Source organism: Salmo trutta, chromosome 24, assembly GCF_901001165.1.
Source record: "Salmo trutta chromosome 24, fSalTru1.1, whole genome shotgun sequence".
Taxonomy (NCBI): domain Eukaryota; kingdom Metazoa; phylum Chordata; class Actinopteri; order Salmoniformes; family Salmonidae; genus Salmo; species Salmo trutta.
The window spans coordinates 21,954,196-21,973,930 of record NC_042980.1 but is presented as its reverse complement, the minus strand read 5'-3'; the positions used below and the strand labels follow the sequence as shown (position 1 = coordinate 21,973,930).

General features: G+C 42.7%; 2 protein-coding genes across 3 annotated transcripts in view; both read left to right on the top strand.

Annotated features, from left to right (window-relative positions):
* The first annotated feature begins 366 nt into the window (after positions 1-366).
* LOC115160937 (signal transducing adapter molecule 2) lies at positions 367-13,675 on the top strand. Its single transcript, XM_029711498.1, has 14 exons — positions 367-561; positions 1,480-1,564; positions 2,962-3,037; positions 3,907-4,002; positions 4,175-4,321; positions 7,513-7,579; positions 7,762-7,963; positions 8,175-8,269; positions 8,410-8,492; positions 9,374-9,461; positions 9,628-9,682; positions 10,040-10,196; positions 10,927-11,087; positions 11,336-13,675. The coding sequence occupies exons 1-14, from the start codon at positions 522-524 to the stop codon at positions 11,502-11,504; spliced, it is 1,521 nt and encodes a 506-aa protein (XP_029567358.1). The 5' UTR covers positions 367-521; the 3' UTR covers positions 11,505-13,675.
* Positions 13,676-15,895: 2,220 nt separating this feature from the next.
* LOC115160934 (voltage-dependent L-type calcium channel subunit beta-4) overlaps positions 15,896-19,735 on the top strand; it is a 48,109-nt gene continuing 44,269 nt past the window's right edge. Inside the window, exons 1-2 of one of the 2 annotated variants that reach the window (XM_029711494.1) lie at positions 15,896-16,165; positions 17,650-17,733. In XM_029711494.1, coding sequence (XP_029567354.1) covers positions 16,115-16,165; positions 17,650-17,733 — 135 coding nt within the window. In that variant the 5' untranslated portion in view covers positions 15,896-16,114. The remainder of the gene's footprint in view (positions 16,166-17,649; positions 17,734-19,735) is intronic. The other variant, XM_029711495.1, reaches the window with a different exon arrangement.

The window sequence follows — 19,735 nt, the reverse complement described above, 5'->3', positions numbered from 1 at the left end:
CTATATTTCGAATTACAACAAAACATAAATATCGTTATATGTTGTTCTTTATGTGTGGTAATATACGTCATGTTTTTTCGAACCATTCCATTTTTATTATAAGCCTTATAATAAGAGGAAAGGAACATTGTAATATTCGCGTACCTCTTCCACCCACTGGTGGCAGTGTTACACCAGAAAAAAAACATATTTTTAAAGGGTCATAAGAGGTGTATTTGTATTTGCCTGTACATGATACATTTAAATGTAGAAATACAGAAATATTTAATTTGCGTTCTTTACTTAGCTTTAAATATATATGCATCGATAAGTGTCGAAATGATTTGAGTTCTATAGTTTTTGCATTTAATTCTAAAAAGAAATCAGGCATTTTTGCAGCCAACTAAGTTTACGGAAGAGCAACTGGTATAAGTGTGCAGAGTTTGATGGATGAGGAAGGGATTTAAAAAATATATATATTCTTGAAACAAATATTATACGTTTTCTTTCTCAACAACGTCGGTTGGTTTAAAGGGATAAACATGCCTTTATTTGCGCAGAATCCATTCGACCAAGATGTTGGTAAGTCGAGCACTTCAGTTGGGCAATTTGATTCGGAGTGAGCTAACCCTTAGTTAGCTTCATCTTAGCTAGCGACAGAACCGCTAGCCAGAAAGCTAACAACAACTGCTCTGGCTACACCACATACAGGGGATACCTTATTTATACATATCATTGGCTACACGTTGACGTTATAATCAAATGTTATATTATCCAAATAGCTAACCAGTTATGTGGTTTGGTAAAGTCTGTAAGTCTAACCTAGTAGTCACAGGGTTAGCAGACAGTCATCGGTCATACTACCTAGCTAGCTAGCTACCACTGTGCTAGCTATATATATATTAGCTAGCGAGTATGTTAGCTAGTTGTTGTGTAATCAGTGTATTGTAGCTAATCAACGATTTTCAATAACGAGACAGCCTAAACTGCAACAAACTCACATATTCAATAATAACGTCATGAGCTATCTATCTAGTTAATCTAGCCAGATGTATGAGTTGGATTAGTTTTAGGTTTACTCCAAGGAAGCTGTATCATTGGATTGCTTGTTTTATGCAAATGTTACATGCAAATCACCTTCTTTCCATGAACAGTTTATCATCTTTGGAACAAGCTCTCATGGTTCCCTTGTAAACTATTATTTGAAATTTGTACAATTGGATTGCTTGTTTTATGCAAATGTTACATGCAGAACACCTAACTAGCTAGTCACCGATGTGTAATGGCTATTTCATAACAAAGAACTTATAAGGAATAACTTACTTTTAACTGCTTTATTGCTAGTTTAATCATACAACCTCCATAATTGTAGTGACTGTCAATCCTATGAAAATACAGGCTCAAACTGTTTAAAGCAGCAATAATATGGACAGTACATGCCGAACCACAGATTCTCTTCTCTCACCTAACCACATGTATCCCGGTGTACCACATTGTCAGAGAAAACCACCAATGAAACCAATACAGTGGAGGACTGGGCCCTGATCATGGATATCTGTGACAGGGTTGGACATACACCCAATGGGTAAGCTGGAATGAGACTTCTGATTCTAAAATAACTTCATTGTTTACTTGGACCAGAGCACTAGCTCCCTGGCTAATTTTCAGGTACTTCCATGCAATGTTCTCTCTAATATTTTTTGTCACTGAGCAAATCTCATGTCTGCTGAGCGCAAACTTGAACCTTGTGAAATATCTATGCGACTTCCAGTGCGTGTTTACTGTGAACACTGTACCCGCTTTCATTTTACTGTTTCAACAGTGGCCAAGTAGGCTACTGTGGCTATTTGATCATAATGTAGGCCTACCAATATAAAAAAAACAATGGAGAAAATGCATCACATAACATTTTAACATGGAAATGGCAGTAGCAGCCAATGTGTGGTGTTCAATGTAAGCCTACATTCCATGAGACTTTTGAGAAAAAAACATGCAGGGCTTGACATTAACCTGTTTATCCACTTCCGGCAAGGAGGTGACTGTAAATTTTGTTGTTTAATGCAAGAAACCACTTTACAAAATAAAAATCATTATTATTCCCAAACCATTATTCTAGAGAATCAGACAAATTATGCTACCCTCTGCCTATTGGCTACTTAGCTTATTCAAGCCTGTCTTAAAATATACACTGCCCCTTTAAGATATATATAAAAAAAAGCTCTTTACCTGACTCCCTTTACGAAGATGGCTAGAAATGTACATGTTTTGTGCTCTTGTGGGAAGCAATCATTCCCACATTGCTGACTACAAATTAGCTATAACTGGGCAAGTAATTCACTAACTAGCAAAAATATGAACAAATGTGCACACGTGGCTACATTCAGCTCTTGCTTTGATCTCAAAACAAGCACATAATAATCGCAACCGCTCATACTGTAAAAGTGAACTGCACAAATCCATATAGGGCAATGGTCTATTTACTGCAGCACCGATTGGTTATGGTGCACCGGTCTGTGTAGAGTACGAGCCTGTGTCATGCCTGTCAATGCACAGAATCATACTCCGATGCGCTCTGCCTACAACAAAATCTCTTGCACAGTTAGTTTTGCATACTAAGTCTTGCATAGTTTGTTTTTGTTTCCGTATGTTGCATTGAAAGTGGCTAATATTGCATTGATTCGATCACAATTCCCACAGTAAAAGAAAACGTTACTTGTCTTTTTTTTTAACGGCAAACTCTGAACTTCATTCAACTTACTAATCTCGTGCTTCTCTTATAGGGAACATTGCTTCCAAGTATTTGTAATATGTGCATCTACAGACTCATAATAGTGTAACAGCAGGTCTCCAGGAAGATTGGAGGGGAGTGGGGTATTTTAATATGCAATTAATAAGCGTATATTGAAGATGACTCATGTTGTAATAACCTACTACTTGTGTGCCCTATTAATCGTTTGTCTCTACCTGCCTGTGTTCTCCCAGAGCTAAGGACTGCCTGAGGTCTGTGATGAAGAGAGTCAACCACAAGGTCCCACATGTTGCCATGCAAGCCCTCACTGTGAGTAACTTTGTTACTGTGTTATTCAAGACAAAATATATCATTCACTAGACCGTTGGAAAATCCAGCGGGTTTCCTTACTGTATAACAGGTTTATTAATGTATGATAGAGTTCAGCTTAGCCTAGTGTCAATGTAGAAATATCTTGGAAAGGTGTGAACCTAGTGCAAGGTCAGGTTTTTCACTTCCTGGTGTCAGGCCCTAGAGCTTGTTGAGTGGCTGGGATCATATACACAGGTAATATGAGTCATGAATCCTGCTATATGATGGACAACAGAGTTTGAACAATGTGCTGGAAGACATTCTGAGTGTGAATTACTTTATACACTGTGGCTGGTGGATCAAAAACTGACTGTTGCCCTAAGCCTCAATGACACTCCAGTCTGATGTAATAAAGTATTTGGGAAGAGTGGTCCATCTCCTGCTGCTCTTGGCAGTTCTAGAGCGCTGAGCTCGTAACTCAGTCTCATTGCTGTGGGCAGCCTTGCCACAGCACAGTCAGTGTAATGATCCATGGCCCTACAAAGGTTTTTACTGTTTTGTTCTTTCTGCTGCTCAGTGTTATTATGGAGTGATGATGCTCAACGTCAGACCATGTGATCTTTCTCTCTGACTCACCATCGTGGTAGATGGTCACATGGCTGTTCTATTTTTAGATGTCTCCCTCTCCTCACTCAGTCAACTTTAGCCCCCCCAATCATAAAAACATGCATAATTTCACTTGTGTCATATCTGTTAATGTGTTAATCAATTATTCAACTTTGGTGTGGATGTGAATCAAAGCATTACTCTTGTTTTACTGTAAAGCCTCAAAATAGATCATCCTTGCTGACTACTGGACTAACCTGGCTTTTCTCCCTCTTTTTCAGTTGCTGGCTGCCTGTGTCAATAACAGTGGAAGAATCTTTCACTTAGAAATCTGCTCACGGGACTTTGCCACTGAAGTCCGAGCTATACTGAGCAGGGTACGTAAGCTGTCAAAGGTTTTTCTGTTGAAATATGTGTGGTGAATTGATAATGTTCAGACCTATGCACGTGAGGATAACAATCGACTGGCTCTATCAAGCTCTTTGTGTCAATGTTTTGCCTCTATCAAATTAATAAGTAGCCTAAAAATAATTACTATTATCCCCGCAGGCCCACCCCAAGGTGTGTGACAAGCTGAAGGGGATGATGGTGGAGTGGTGTGACGAGTTCCAGAAAGATCCACAGCTCAGTCTGATCAGTGCCACCATTAAGTCTCTGAGAGAGGAGGGGGTCGTCTTCCCGTCTTCTGGCTCACAGGTAAAATAGTCAACAGCCTGGCGTCCATCCCCCTAACCTAGTGTTGCTGAAGATGGCGCCGATAGAGATGACAGCTTCGCTTCAAGTCTTTAGGAAACTGTGCAGAATTTTGTTTTTTAAATGTATTATCTCTTACATTGTTAGCCCAGAAAACTTTAAGTGTTATTACATACAGCCGGGAAGAACTATTGGATATCAGAGAGACTTCAACTTACCAGCACAACCAGGAATACAACTTTCCCAAGCGGATCCTTTGTTTGCACCTCCCAGGGCATTTGAACTGATTCTAGAGGCCTACCCAAAACAACACCGTCGGAGGAGAGGGTGCCGGAGCGGTCTTCTAGTGAGGCTTCGGATGGGCACACACCACCCACCGCTTCTGAGTATATTACTTGCTAATGTGAAATTAGGGCAAGAGTTGCTTTCCAAAGAGATATCCAGGATTGTAACGTACTCTGTTTCACGGAGACATGGCTAGCTGGGGACATGCTGTCGGAGTCCGTACAGCCAACAGGGTTTTCAGTGCATTACGCCAACAAGAACAAACATCTCTATGGTAAGAAGAAGGGCGGGGGTGTATGTTTCATGATTAACGACTCATGGTGTAATTGTAACAACACACAGGAACTCAAGTCCTTTTGTTCACCTAACCTAGAATTCCTCACAATCTAATGCCAACCGTATTATCTCCCAAGAGAACTCTCCTCGCTTATTGTCACAGCCGTGTTTATCCCCCCGTAAGGGGATACCAAGACGGCCATCAAGGAACATCCCTGGACATTATGCAAACTGGAAACCATATATCCTGAGGCTGCATATATTGTAGCTGGGGCTTTTTAACATAGCTAATCTGAGAACAAGGCTACCTAAATTCTATCAGCATATCGATTGCAGTACACTGCTACTCTAACTTCCGCGATGCATACATGGCCCTCCCCCGCCCTCCTTTTGGCAAATCTGACCATGACCCCATCTTGTTGCTCCCCTCCTATAGGCAGAAACTAAAACAGGAAGCGCCTGTGCTTAGGTCTATCCAAATCTGGTCTGACCAATCGGACTCCACGCTTCAAGATTGCTTCGTTGACGTGGACTGGGATATGTTCCGGGTAGCCTCAGACCATAACATTGATGTATACGCTGACTCGGTGAGCCAGTATTTAAGGAAGTGTATAGGAGAAGTTGTACCCACTGTGACTATTAAAACCTTCCCTAATCAGAAGCTGTGGATTGATGGCAGCTTTCGTGCAAAACTGAAAGCATGTACTACCGCATTTAATCATGGCAAGGTGACTGGAAACATGGCCGAATACAAACAGTGTAGTTATTCCCTCCGTAAGGCAATCAAACAAGCAAAGCGTCAGTATAGAGACAAAGTGGAGTCACAATTCAATTGCTCAAACACGAGACATATGTGGCAGGGTCTACAGAAAATCATGGATTACAAAAAGAAAACCAGCCAGAAAGTTTTAAGTTCCTCGGTGTACATGTCACCGACAAACTGAAATGGTCCACGCACACAGACAGTGTGGTGAAGGCGGCGCAACTTGGCTTGTCACCGAAAACCCTCACTAACTTTTACCGGTGCACAATTGAGAGCATCCTGTCGGGCTGTATCACCGCCTGGTACGGCAACTGCACCGCCCACAACCACAGGGCTCACCAGAGGGTGGCGCGGTCTGCACAATGCATCACCAAGGGGAAAACTACCTGCCCTCCAGGACACCTACAACACCCGATGTCACAGGAAGGCAAAAAAATCACCAAGGACAACCACCCGAGCCACTACCTGTTCACCCCGCTATCATCCAGAAGGCGAGGTCAGTACAGGTGCGTCAAAGCTGGGACAGAGATTGAAAAACAGCTTCTTTCTCAAGGCCATCAGATTGTTAAACAGCCACCACTAACACAGAGAGGGGGCTGCCTACCTACGTACTTGATATCATTGGCCACTTTAATAAATGGAACACTAGTCACTTTAATAATGCCACTTTAAGGATGTTTACATATCTCATATGTGTATATACTGTATCCTTCACTATCTATTGCATCTTAGCTGCTCTGTCACTGCTCATCCATATATTTTATATTTATATATTCTCATCCCATTCCTTTACCAGATTGTGTGTATTAGGTTTTGTTGTGGAATTGTTAGATATTAGGTTTAGTTGTGGAATTTGTTAGATATTACCTGTTAGATACTGCTGCACTGTCGGATCTAGAAGCATAAGCATTTCGCTACCCTCACAATAACATCTGCTAACCATGTGTATGTGACCAATAACATTTGATTTGATACCATTGTATAAGCTGTGGCCAGTCTCCCCCCCTACTAACTCTGTTCCTCCCTCCTAAAAGAGTTTGGCTATTGTTTTAATTGACCATTTTTGTGCCAAAGGGCCTTGATGTTACGTTGTTCTTTGAGGGCCTATGCGCCTTACCTGGAAAATGGAGCCATTTGACCCGACATTTAATTCATTTTTTTTCACCATAATCTTTCAGTACTCTACCCTCTGATTGTAGCCAGACTCGCCAACAAAACTAAAACGACTGTTATCGTCTACCTATCTCAAACACAAAGTTCTCCTCGTGACTTCCACCTGTGGTCCCCTGTAACAAATAAGCTCTGTGTGAATACATTCGCTGGCTCCGTGTTGTGCAGTCTGCCTGTGTTCTCAGTGCACTTGCTCGCCCATGTGTTGCAATAAAGAGAAGGAGTGTGTCTGTTTTTAAGGCGTGAGTGCCGAATGGGATTTGCTCTGATGTAATAATTCCCCAGTTCTACCCATAAGGGGGATGAGAATTCCTTCTGTGATTGAGGGACAGTCTGGTGCTTATTTGTTTAGCCTACTTCCTAGCTGAAATGGTCGGCTGAGTGTCCTGTTAATAAGTGACACTGTGAGGTGTTTGCTACTGAAACTACTTTGCCCAACCCCTCTCACAGACAGCAGTTTGTTCTTCATAGAATGTCACTATTTTCCTGTTGTTGGGCTATATTTTTAAGCATATGAAGTGATGATTTATTTTAGGTTCTCTCTTATTCATACTCTCTTTACTACCACAATATTACATGGAAACCCTGTAGTACCTATTAATCCCTACAGGTGGCGTCACAGTCACAAATAATCCAAATCCCCATTTGTTCTGGAAGGCTTTCTCTCTCGCTCTCTATAACCAACCACCTCTGTCAACAGGGGTCCAGCCTAAAGGTCACCACACCTGCTGTTAGTAAACCATCTGACGATGACGACCTTGCCAAAGGTACAGATCCTATCCAACAGATTCTAGAACACCACGTCATATTGCATTGTGAACTGTGCATGTGGATGAATGAATAAATACATTATTAGAGAGATTAAAACATTTGTGTACAACTTATTTCCATTGTTGTCCTGGTGATAGTATGTGTTTTGACCCTCATGCCTTTGTCCTCCTATCTGCAGCTATCAAGCTGTCCCTGCAGGAACAGAAGCAGCATGCTGAGACGCGGCCCCTCACCGTGTCCGCCGACCCCCCCTTCAACACAAACGGGGGCGGGGGTAGCAAGGACTCTCGGAAGGTGCGGGCGCTCTACGACTTTGAGGCGGCCGAAGACAACGAGCTCACCTTCAAGACGGGGGAGCTCATCCTAGTCCTGGACGACAGGTAGCTAATGACGTGTTGCTATGGAAACCTGAGTCTGACCTATATGATGACCTATTGTATAGGCCAATGTGGAAACCACGCTTCAACTTAATTGTATTCAGTCATATATGTAGTGCCAACCTTCTCAGGTTCTGCAGTCCTTTTATGTAAACAAAATGCAGGGTTTACTTAGAAGAATGTTTGATCTGATAACACCATGTTGCTGCCACAGTGACTCAAACTGGTGGAAAGGAGAGAATCACAGAGGAGTAGGTCTCTTCCCATCCAACTTTGTCACGACCAACCTCAACGCTGAGCCTGAACTAGGTAGGTTCTTCCCCTGCACCCTCATACTGAGGCAGGGCGAGTCGTTCTAGTGTTTGGTTTCATGTTTGAAATCCTGACCGTAAAATGGCTCTGGATAAGTGTGTCGGCTAAATGTCAAATGTAAATCGCTCTCCTTACAGTAACGTATGTGGAGAAGACACCAGCCCCGGAGGAGCCCAGCATAGAAGCCATAGTGGAGTCTGAGCCTGTCTTTATAGATGAGGTGGGTGCTTATACGTACTGGACATACTACATTGGTGCTTCCAAAACCACTCGCGCGTTGTCACGTGTTGCTGACGAAAGTCCGAGGGTGACTTCCAGAGAGTGGCGAGGGGATCAATAAACCCATCAACTTCGGGACACTCGTGACTTAAATGATGCAGTTCATGTTCTACTTTAAAATAATACAATTGGCATGAAATTCTAATGAGCAAATCCCCCTGTCACTTTAGAAGATGAACGTCAGTAACAGTTAACATTTATTTGGGAGGTATTTCATCTGTTCCGTGTGTCAGGTCTTGAAATCAGACACGTGGCATATATTTAAGAATGCCTCTCCAGTCTTTTGTATTACATTGCGAACTCCAAACATATTGCGGTGCGTGTCGGGATAGCGCTTCACTCTGAAGCCTGCAGCCTTGCTGGCTTGGCTGAAGTGGCTATTGGAGAGTTAATTATCCCCTACACCCAGCTTTGGGACACTTGCAATGTGTCTGTTGGTGGAAATATGCTGCTGCTCACTCAGACAGCCCTGGCTGTATTGCACCCTGGTTGCCTGCCATTACAGGAGAGGCTGCTGATAGTAGGCCTGTTGCTGCTGTGAAGCCTGGTGCGATGTGCATATGGTGGAGGCGCGCGTGAATGCACAAATGGAGGACCAAGGGGAAGGGAGTGATTTGGGATTCAGCCTATGACTGTCCATACCTGCAGGCCTATATCATTTAGCTTATCCGTAGTTGGTTAAATGGGTACAATCAATCAGTCCACCATTCATTTTGATAATTTGACCAATGAAAACCCTGTAGCATCATATGACTCTCTTTCTCCTCTCTTCACCCGTCCCTCATCCCCTCTCTCTTCCTCTCTTGTCTCTCCCCCCACCAGGAGAAGATGGATGGAGCGCTGTATCTGCTCCAGAATGCTGACCCTGCTGATGCAGCACCCGACTGCACAGAGCTGGTCCAACTGGAGGGTATAAAACAATGACTTACTGCTCTTTTAAATCCCATGCTCATTGACATTGCAGTTGTCTTAACGATATGCTCACTCACATACACTGCAGTTGGCTTGACTACACCACTACACTCACACTGTTTTTGTCTGTTTAGCCTCACTTTATCAATGCTTTACCCTCTCAGGTGCTTGTGAGCAGATGAATCCAATGATTGATGACAAGCTGGAAGACATTGACAGGTAAAGTCAATTTAACTGCAGTATACTGCAGTGTACTTACTCATAATGGACAATATTTCCAATAGTATATTAGAGGCTATACTGCAGTGTTTGCATGACACCCTTTATTTCTATTGGTTAGTCAAATATGTTGGCCAGAGTACATAGTTATTAATTTAGTTATACCTGCTTTATGTTGACTATCTGGATGAGTACCAGGGATCATCACCCTCACAGAACCTTAGTCTTTGTCCTACAAGTGTCGTGATGACCTCTTTTCTTTTCTCTCCTTCGCATTGCGGTTCTCCCTCTCTCTTTTTCCACCCCTTCACCTCTCTCGCTCTCCCCTCTCCCTCTCTCTCCCTCCATCCCTGGCAGGCAACACTCTGAGCTGTCTGAGCTGAATGTGAAGGTGCTGGAGGCCTTGGAGCTCTATAACAAACTGATGAACGAGGAACCATTCTACACAGCCTACTCCAAACTGCAGTCCCAGCAGCAGCCCCACTACGCACTTGCCTCTCAACTCCCCATGCAGGTCAATTAGGAGAAAGAAACAAACCACTGTGACGTACTTTCTGTTTAGGTCACTACCTTGTACATCCACAACCAGGTGACTTCAGTGAAGGCAGACACTATGCCAGGGTCCATAAAGGCACCATATTCATATGGTGGGCTCTGGTAAAAAGTAGTGGAATATGTAGGCAACGGGATGCCATTTCAGACGCAGACCTTGTGTGACCTCGTGTGTTTTGTCTGCTGTGCAATTTGTCCCTGATGATGGATGTCAGTGTCCCTTCTTGGGGACGTAGACTAATGGGAGACTCCAGTGGTCATGCTTGGACTCTTTTTACCTCCTTGTCACTTTCTGCACAGCTCTGCAGAGCCATTTTAGAAACAAGCTGTCCCTTGTGTAACTGCCTGCACCTGAAGTAAAGTTGTTTTTTGCCAACGCATGCTATATTTTTGTGGAGTAAATCAATATACAGTGTACTATGAAATAGACCACTGCGCCACTCGGGAGCCCAAAGGCACTGCGTCACTACAGGCGTCACTACATACACCCTGGTTCGAATCCAGGCTGTATCGCAACCGGCCGTGATTGGGAGTCTCATAGGGCGGCGCACAATTGACCCAATATCATCCGGGTTTGGCCGGTGTAGGCAGTCAATGTAAATAAGAATTTGTTCTTAACTGACTTGCCTAGATAAATAAAATAAACATATTTTATCAAATTTCATGTTGAACGTGGTATCTTTCTCTCTCAGGGATACCCAGGTCAGGCTGGTAGTTCCTACATGCCTCCAGGGATGCCCCAGGGCCCCCCAGGCCAGCAGGCCTACATGGGCTCTGACCAGCCCGGACCCCTCCAGTCACTCCCCCCTAACGTCACATCTCCCAATGGTCAGCCAGCGCAGCTTCCTTACAGGTAGGCCTCTCCTCTATACCAGCCCTGGACCATGAGACACCTGACTAGGCAACTAGCTAGCTTAACAGCAGCCATTTTGTAAGGCCAGTCTTGTGTTTTATATGTTTGTTTTGAGACATCCCACTAGAGGATTTGTGAGTTAAGTTTTTTGGGGGGCATTGCTCCTGTGTTGCTGTTAAATGTCGGCCTTTATGCTTGTGTTAGGCGGTAGGTGGCAACTATTGTACTATTCTGTCTCTTCACTGCAGTGTTCCATATGCACCTGCCGGTTACCCACCACAGATGGGTGTAGCCCCACAGATGGACATGTCGGCCTATCAGAACTCCAACCTGCCACCAGCCTCCTATCAAATGGCTTCTTCATTGCACCAGGCCCCACAGCAGCAACAGGCCTACTATCAGCAGCCTCTCCTGTAAAGTGCAATACAACCAAGGCTGTCTGAGTGAGCAGCAGCATATCCCCACAAACAGACACAGTACAACAATACACAAGAGTGTGTGTGTGATTATCCTCCCCCTATTTTGACCTTTATGATAAAATGCCCTATACGTAGTGCACTACTGCTCCGGTCAAAAGTAGTGCACTACGTAGGGAATAGGGTACCATTTGGGACACTACCTAGATGATTGTCACAAAGGTCAGTGGCTGTGTGAGAGGAGGGAGACTACATGCCAACCTACCAGCCACCACGGCCCAGTTTGAAGGGATGAACGTTTTAAATAGAGAATGTACAATAAGTAATTTTCCTTATCCTGGTTTGCCTCAAAAACATTTAAGTGGGCAGCTGTCCAGCTGATCATTTCCAAACTGCATCATAAATGGTATGTGTGTGTTTGTCCCTGTTCAGTTTTTTTTATTTGTATTTTTAAATGTTGATTTCTTTTCACCCTCTGGTCTATCTGGAAATCAGTTCGATTGAAGGAGTCCATGGCTGGCCAGGACAAGTCCATTCGAAATGGAATTGACCCCAACCCCGACCAGGACTTGTTTTTTTTCTATCCCCTTCTCTAACAGCATCATCCACTTTAGTTTACCCTTCTGGGGGCCAAAGGTTATGAAGTGCTACAGCTATCGGTATTTCTTTCTGTGGTTTAATCACTACTATAATACCACAATATAGTTTGATTCATTTCCCATACACTGCCTGCCTTGCAACACCCTTTGGGTGTTTAATACATTCTAGGAGTAAAGCAAAATGTTTCATCATTTTTATTTGTGTGCTACTTCAAGGTGAATTTATCAAATTAACTTAGCATTCAATGTTAAATAGATTTTGAATTGTGACCATGCAGCCTTTCCAAAATACTGCAGTTGTAGGTTCAATATACATTTTTATACACATTACTTTTTTTTGTAATGCAAATGTGATCTAGCCTGGGTGCCTGTCTGTTTCTGCTCTCTTGCAAACTCATGGAATTTGTCATGTTTGGCTTGACAATAACAATACTGCAGTTGGAAAGATGGCACAAACAGATCTGGGACCAGGCTAAATAACAACATGGCTTTTGGTTAACACAACATTAATGTGCCAAGGCTCTAGGCAACTTCCTGGAGGCCCCATATACAGTGATTAACAAGATGTTATTGCAAGCTATAAGTGATTGATTGGGAAATAACGCTCTCTCTGCTATCTATTTTTCTACTGTCTTTCTCTATTCACTCTTCTGTTGAAAAGGCTTTTGACAATAGACGTTATTAATAGATGTCTGTAATTATTAAATTGATATCTGTCTGCTTTTCATGTTTCTGGGCTGTGTGAGGTCACGTTGTCATAGAAATCTATTTCTCAAACATATTTTCATTTATGCGTTACTCATCTTTGCATTGGTATGGCTGTCTGCTCTGTAGTTGGACCTTCACTTTTAATGTTGTAATTTGATTTGTATTTTATCTGTTATATTATATATTTTCTCTGGATTATATCCATATGATCAGATAATATTTTATGGTTTCTAGATGTAAGATATACTTTCTCCTTTTAATGCTTTTGTTTTTACTTTATTTGTGTCTTATCCAAAATGCAAGCAGAACAAATAGCTACCGTGACCAACAGCTAGAAATGGGTCTTTACTGGTAAAGGTGTGAATTGTACAAAGACTTGTAGCTAGAGAACTGTTAGACCTAAAATGTTCATCTGAACTTAATGAATCTGTTGAGTGAAACCGAGGACCAGGATTCTGTTTTTGTTTTATCTGGATCAAGTCAGCTCCGACTCATAAGAACTGTCTACGGTATGCTTTATTTGTCTTAACTTGCCTCTTAAAAGGTGTTGCGTATATTACATGTAAAATATCTTCTGGCATTGTCGGTATTGCACTTTAACCTTGTTAACATTTTATTTACCACTGGATGCCTTGTTTTTCTTTAGGAATAAGGAATTGACATCTGTATATCTAGAACTCTTTCTATTTAAAACGTTTCCAGGGAATGTTCCGATTCAGTACTACCGACATAATAACCGACTATGTTTTGTAACATCAAGGTTTCTCTTTATCTTGTGTTATTGTAAAAATAATTTCGTAACACAGTCGACTAATATTCTTTCAAATAAAATGTACCTGTGTTCAAGGCTCTCTTGTACTGATAATGCCGTTTCTTTCCTTCTTGTTGTAACGTGTTCTCTGAATACTGTGAAATAATTGGACATCTTGTAAGTGTATGATGGGAGAACGGTTAGTCAATGACACACATGATGTAGAAAGAGAAAAACAATAGGCAGTAATTTACAAGGCAGATGGTTGCGGAATATGTTCTCCCATGCAGAAATCATACGCATAATGTTCCTGTGTTTTACACATCTTTAAAGGACTTCTCTTCACTCATGTCTTCCGTTTCTTGCTGACCATGTATGGGGTCTTACAATCTATTCGGAAGGGGAAGACGCAACACTATTCATCTTGTACCTGTGGAACTGGAGGTTGTCCCCTATTGTCAGATGTAATGTTCAATGAGTCACGGTGTGTCCCTTCCTTTGGCTTCCTTGGTGTAGGGGCTCGGTTCCTTCTGTTATGAGGACCTTGGTGTAGGGGCTCGGTTCCTTCTGTTATGAGGACCTTGGTGTAGGGGCTCGGTTCCTTCTGTTATGAGGACCTTGGTGTAGGGGCTCGGTTCCTTCTGTTATAAGGACCTTGGTGTAGGGGCTCGGTTCCTTCTGTTATAATGACCTTGGTGAAGGAGCTCGGTTCCTTCTGTTATAAGGACCTTGGTGAAGGGGCTCGGTTCCTTCTGTTATAAGGACCTTGGTGTAGGGGCTCGGTTCCTTCTGTTATAAGGACCTTGGTGTAGGGGCTCGGTTCCTTCTGTTATAAGGACCTTGGTGAAGGGGCTCGGTGAAGGGGCTCGGTTCCTTCTGTTATAAGGACCTTGGTGAGGGGCTCGGTTCCTTCTGTTATAAGGACCTTGGTGAGGGGCTCGGTTCCTTCTGTTATAAGGACCTTGGTGTAGGGGCTCGGTTCCTTCTGTTATAATGACCTTGGTGTAGGGGCTCGGTTCCTTCTGTTATAAGGACCTTGGTGTAGGGGCTCGGTTACTTCTGTTATAAGGACCTTGGTGAGGGGCTCGGTTCCTTCTGTTATAAGGACCTTGGTGAGGGGCTCGGTTCCTTCTGTTATAAGGACCTTGGTGAGGGGCTCGGTTCCTTCTGTTATAAGGACCTTGGTGTAGGGGCTCGGTTCCTTCTGTTATAAGGACCTTGGTGTAGGGGCTCGGTTCCTTCTGTTATAAGGACCTTGGTGTAGGGGCTCGGTTCCTTCTGTTATAAGGACCTTGGTGAAGGGGCTCGGTTCCTTCTGTTATAAGGACCTTGGTGAGGGGCGTGAACAAATGTCTACGGTAGAAGAAGAATCACTATATGAAGAATCTCCAGAGAATCTCACTGTGACCAGTGATGCATGAGCAGTCCCCTCTATAATCGTTACTAGGAGACACAATGTTTTATTCAGTGAGCGTTTTCTTTGAGTTCACTATTGGACCACTGAAGAGCTGAACTAGTAATATTCTAGCACAGAGGCTGAAGTTTTAACAAGCCCGGTGTCCTAAGTGTTCCAATTTATTATGTGAGCTGTCTTTGGGTCTTACAGGCTTAACTTTCCAACATCCTCTATTGGCAGGAACATTTCTTTACTCTTTTTTTGCCACTCAAAAAGAGACTGAAGCTAAAGGTCCAGTGCACTTTTTTGGTTACTACATGATTCCATGTGTTATTTCATAGTGTTGAGGTGTTCATTATTATTATTCTACAATGTAGAAAATTGTAAAAATAAAGAAAAACCCTGGAATGAGTAGGTGGGTCCAAACTTTTGACTGGTACTGTATGTCTTTTGTTATATTTTCCCCCTGTAAGACAGAGCACCAAAAATGAATTTATATTTTGTGGAAACCTAAGGGACAATAGTTAATCTTATCAGCTGTCACATGACGCCCTGCAGAGGCTATTCCCCAAATATATTTCAACAGGATTTATTGTTTTCATATTTAATTATTGAGTACATTGTTACATTCTTTTAATTCCAAATCCATATATAAGTACAGACTCAGAGGTTATTCCATGGTCAGAAATACATAAATATACAGTATAATATAACATATATAAATCTATAATAGAACAAAACTGTAATGGAATAAGCTTATTTCTCTAGAAACATAACGTAAACTATTGTGTATTTGCATCTTAGGCTATTTTACAAAGATAATAATGACAGACAAAACCAATGCCATAATGGCGATGGACCGCACGATGGATGATGCGGGAAGCAGAACCAGCAGCCAAGATCGTGCCAGTTGCGCGTGCACATCTGTAGCGTATCATACAACAGCAGTGTGCAGTAGCACTGTACACGCGCAAAGACTGGTTCGTTCACACGGACTGTTTACCAAGAAAGTACTGTATCGTATCGTTACTCATCTCTGTTGACGGTGTGTAAGCAACAGTGCAGAGCTGGAGGAACCAACTCAACAACCGCAACAGCAGTTGCCATGGACCGGGACAGAGAGACAGCCTCCCCCCTGGACCGACGAACTAGCCGAGATGTCCCGGCACATCTACACCCGTCACGGGGCTAGCGACGGACTACAGAAGGTAAAGTACCGCGTTATAGGAGATACTGTATACGCTTTTTCTTGGTCCCTGACTCGATTCTCCCACTGCTGTCAAAAAAACAACACTGGATTAAAAAAAAAAAATCCAACTGAGGTGATGTGTGTAACATTTATGTATTTAGGATTATCCTAGGAGGTCAGTGTGGGACAACAAAGTGTTCTCCACTGCACCAAAATGGGGGAAACATTCTCTATGGGGCTACCTTCAGAAAGTTGGTTACAGGAGAAGAAAAATGTCAGCTTCTATTCTTGATTCATGTTGGCTAAATATTACCTTATTGATTGGCTACAGTAGTTTATTTATTTTCTCACATTTGTTTCCAGTGTTTCCTAAGTACCCCAGGGGTACTTGGCCTATCCACAGGGGTACTTGGCCTATCCACAGGGGTACTTGGCCTATCCACAGGGGTACTTGGCCTATCCACAGGGGTACTTGAGAAGACTCATGAGACCATAGGCTTACTTGTAAAATGCATGAAGGGGAATTCAAGAGTGTTCTGGGCAGAGCAAAATGTACTTGGTGGTACAGTAACCAAACAAGGTTAGGAAACACTGGTCTAGCCGACTAAACTCAACTCCACGATTTACAATGGAGTTGAGCAGCGACTAGTGTGAGTGGACTGGAGCGCCGACGTCACATAAAATTAAGATTTTATAAAAAAAACTACTGATTTCAGCACCTTTTCTTCATTTTATGTGACGTCGGAGCTTCAGTCCGCTCACGCTAGTTGCCAGCAACTCCATCCTAAATCGTGGAGTTGAGTTTAATCGGCTAGGTACAGTCATAGCCTTCCTACTGTATGTGATGGTTATTGATGTTCGGTGTGAAGTTTTGCAGGTAGGGTGTGTGAATTTGATTTATGTGGTTTGAAATAGGGTGTTTAATAATTCATCCATATAGCTGGAATCCAATTATGAAGGGCAGACTGACTGAACACATGACCTAGTTTCACAGCCTTATATCAATATGTTACATACAACAGCTTACATGTTCAACATCTTACAGCATATAGTCAAGTCAACATGTGATAAACTGTAAATGTTCTAACAACGACACAATTGTTTTTAAGTTAGGCAGAAATCAAATGTGATGCAGTTGTATTTTCCCTCTACAATTATGTGACATCCTTAGTTCTTATGAAAGGTCTCTAGCTGAGCTAAAGCCTAGAGGCATTAGTTTGGGGAGCCAGTGAAAGTCTTTAGGTCTCAGCCAGGAGTCTACACCGTCACACCCAGAGGTCTACACCGTCACACCCAGAGGTCTACACCGTCACACCCAGGAGTGTACTGGATGGAAATGCATACAGTATGTTTCGGCTTTGCCCAGCCACCTGACGACAGTCACCTGATCACCTGAGGCCCCAGATGCTGGAGTCAGATAGGGAGTTCCTGAAGGTGCCCTTGTTGTGGTGCTGCAAAGTGAGAGTGACAGAGTGACTTATGTGATTTGGCTGTGCCCACCAGGTGAACAGAGGGACTTACTCCAGACGCAGTCGGCTGAAGAGGAGTGACGGCAGCACCACCTCCACCAGCTTTATCCTCAGACAGGTGAGAGAAACTAGAAAAACAACATTACTACACAATTACAAAGCAATTACTATAGATCACTATGTAACTACGTGATATCACAATATTGTTACGAGAGAATAATTACAGATTTACTACACAGGAACAAAAATTGTATCGGGGAGAAAAACTGTTCCCACTACACTCTACATGCTTGTCCAAAACTAGGCTATACACTACTATAGCACAACTATCATGCCTCTATAAGCTAGTTATATTTGCTGCTAGGTTTTCAGCAATGAATGCTCTTGTAACCCACGTCCAGTTGTCAGTTGCGTACTGTCTGTACTAGACCCCTAACAAATGTGGGTCATCCTGTGCAAAATGTATTGTCTGAATGAAACATTCTGAATAGTTAAATTATTCTGGGTTAAGAGAACAGGGAACACACTTAACAAAACAGATGTTGCTTCAACATGGGGTTGTCACCTCTGTTGCATGGTGAGCCAGTGGCTTCGATTTGAGTGTGATTGAGAATTCACTGTCTTCTCATTATCTCTGTATTCACTCTCTGTATTCACTACCATTCATGTATCATTTATTATGCATGAGTGAGACATATTGTTCTGGACATAGTCACAGTTGTTGCAGCACCTGTGTTCAACTGTATAACAAATGCAAAAATAGTCCTAAAGTGATTATTCAGTAATACAGAGAGGACCATTTGCTGCTGGACTGTGACATCCAAACTAATGGGTTGCCAAGGTAACTGCCCTCTGTCAAGGCTATTCAGTATTACAAGGACACCTTCATGTTATTGGCTTCTGCTTCTCTCTCTCTGTCAGGGGTCTTGCCTACCACATGCTAGCGTGTGTGTGTGCGTGTGTTTGCGCGTGCGTGTAAGCTCTGTACATATTAAAGCTTAACAAATCAGCTCCAAATCAGCATGTCAGATTTGCTTACGACACTTATGACTTGTGTTGGGATGGCTGTTATAACGTCTTATGTAGCTGTTATAAAGGCTTTATGAATGTGTACGTACATAAGGATGTGTTTAATGTACTTTATATGTAGGTCACTGCAGTCGTGAGGGAATTTATTGTTTGAATGGTTACTTTGCATACTGTGGTATTTCAGGTCGCAGCTGCGGTCTGGATATGCAGAGTCTCAGTCTGCCTCATTCTATGTTCACGATACCCTTCTTTTAAACGATACACTACTAATCATTTAAGTCTTTTAATTGGATGTAGGCGCAGTTTGTTCAGTTTTCACAGTTTATTCCTCTCTCAAACGGTAAATGTTTATCCAATTAGGTCCTGAAGACATGCATCTCATGCTGTTTGACAATAATACATTTGTGCCTGATTGAAGCATATTGTTAGAGGGAAAATACAGTTTCTCACAAGTCATCTAGGGACACAAGGCGCACGCACACACACACACACACACACACACACACACACACACACACACACACACACACACACAGAGAGAGAGCTCCTACACTACTGCCTGGCTGACCTTCTTCAGTTTGTCCTCATAAGAGTATATCAATGGATGAAGAAACAACATCTGCCCTGAGTGTTAAGTGCATCTATCCAGTGCATCTATCCAGTGCATCTATCCAGTGCATCTATCCAGTGCATCTATCCAGTGCATCTATCCAGTGCATCTATCCAGTGCATCATCCAGTGCATCTATCCAGTGCATCTATCCAGTGCATCTATCCAGTGCATCTATCCAGTGCATCTATCCAGTGCATCTATCCAGTGCATCTATCCAGTGCATCTATCCAATCTACTTAAAGGTACAATCTGGGATCTAGGAATCTTTTCAATCGTCATTTCAATGCCGCCGTTTTGCTGGGGATTGAAGTTTTAAGGTATTAAGGTTAGAGAAGGATGAGCATATGAGCATGGGCAGCATGGCATAGTGGCAAGAGATCCAGATGTGTATCTTGGGCGGTCTCACAAATTTTCCCTATTCTTGTTCTGTGCTTGTCCTTCGGCAGCCGGCCTGTTCAGACCAGGTGTTGTTCTGGGTC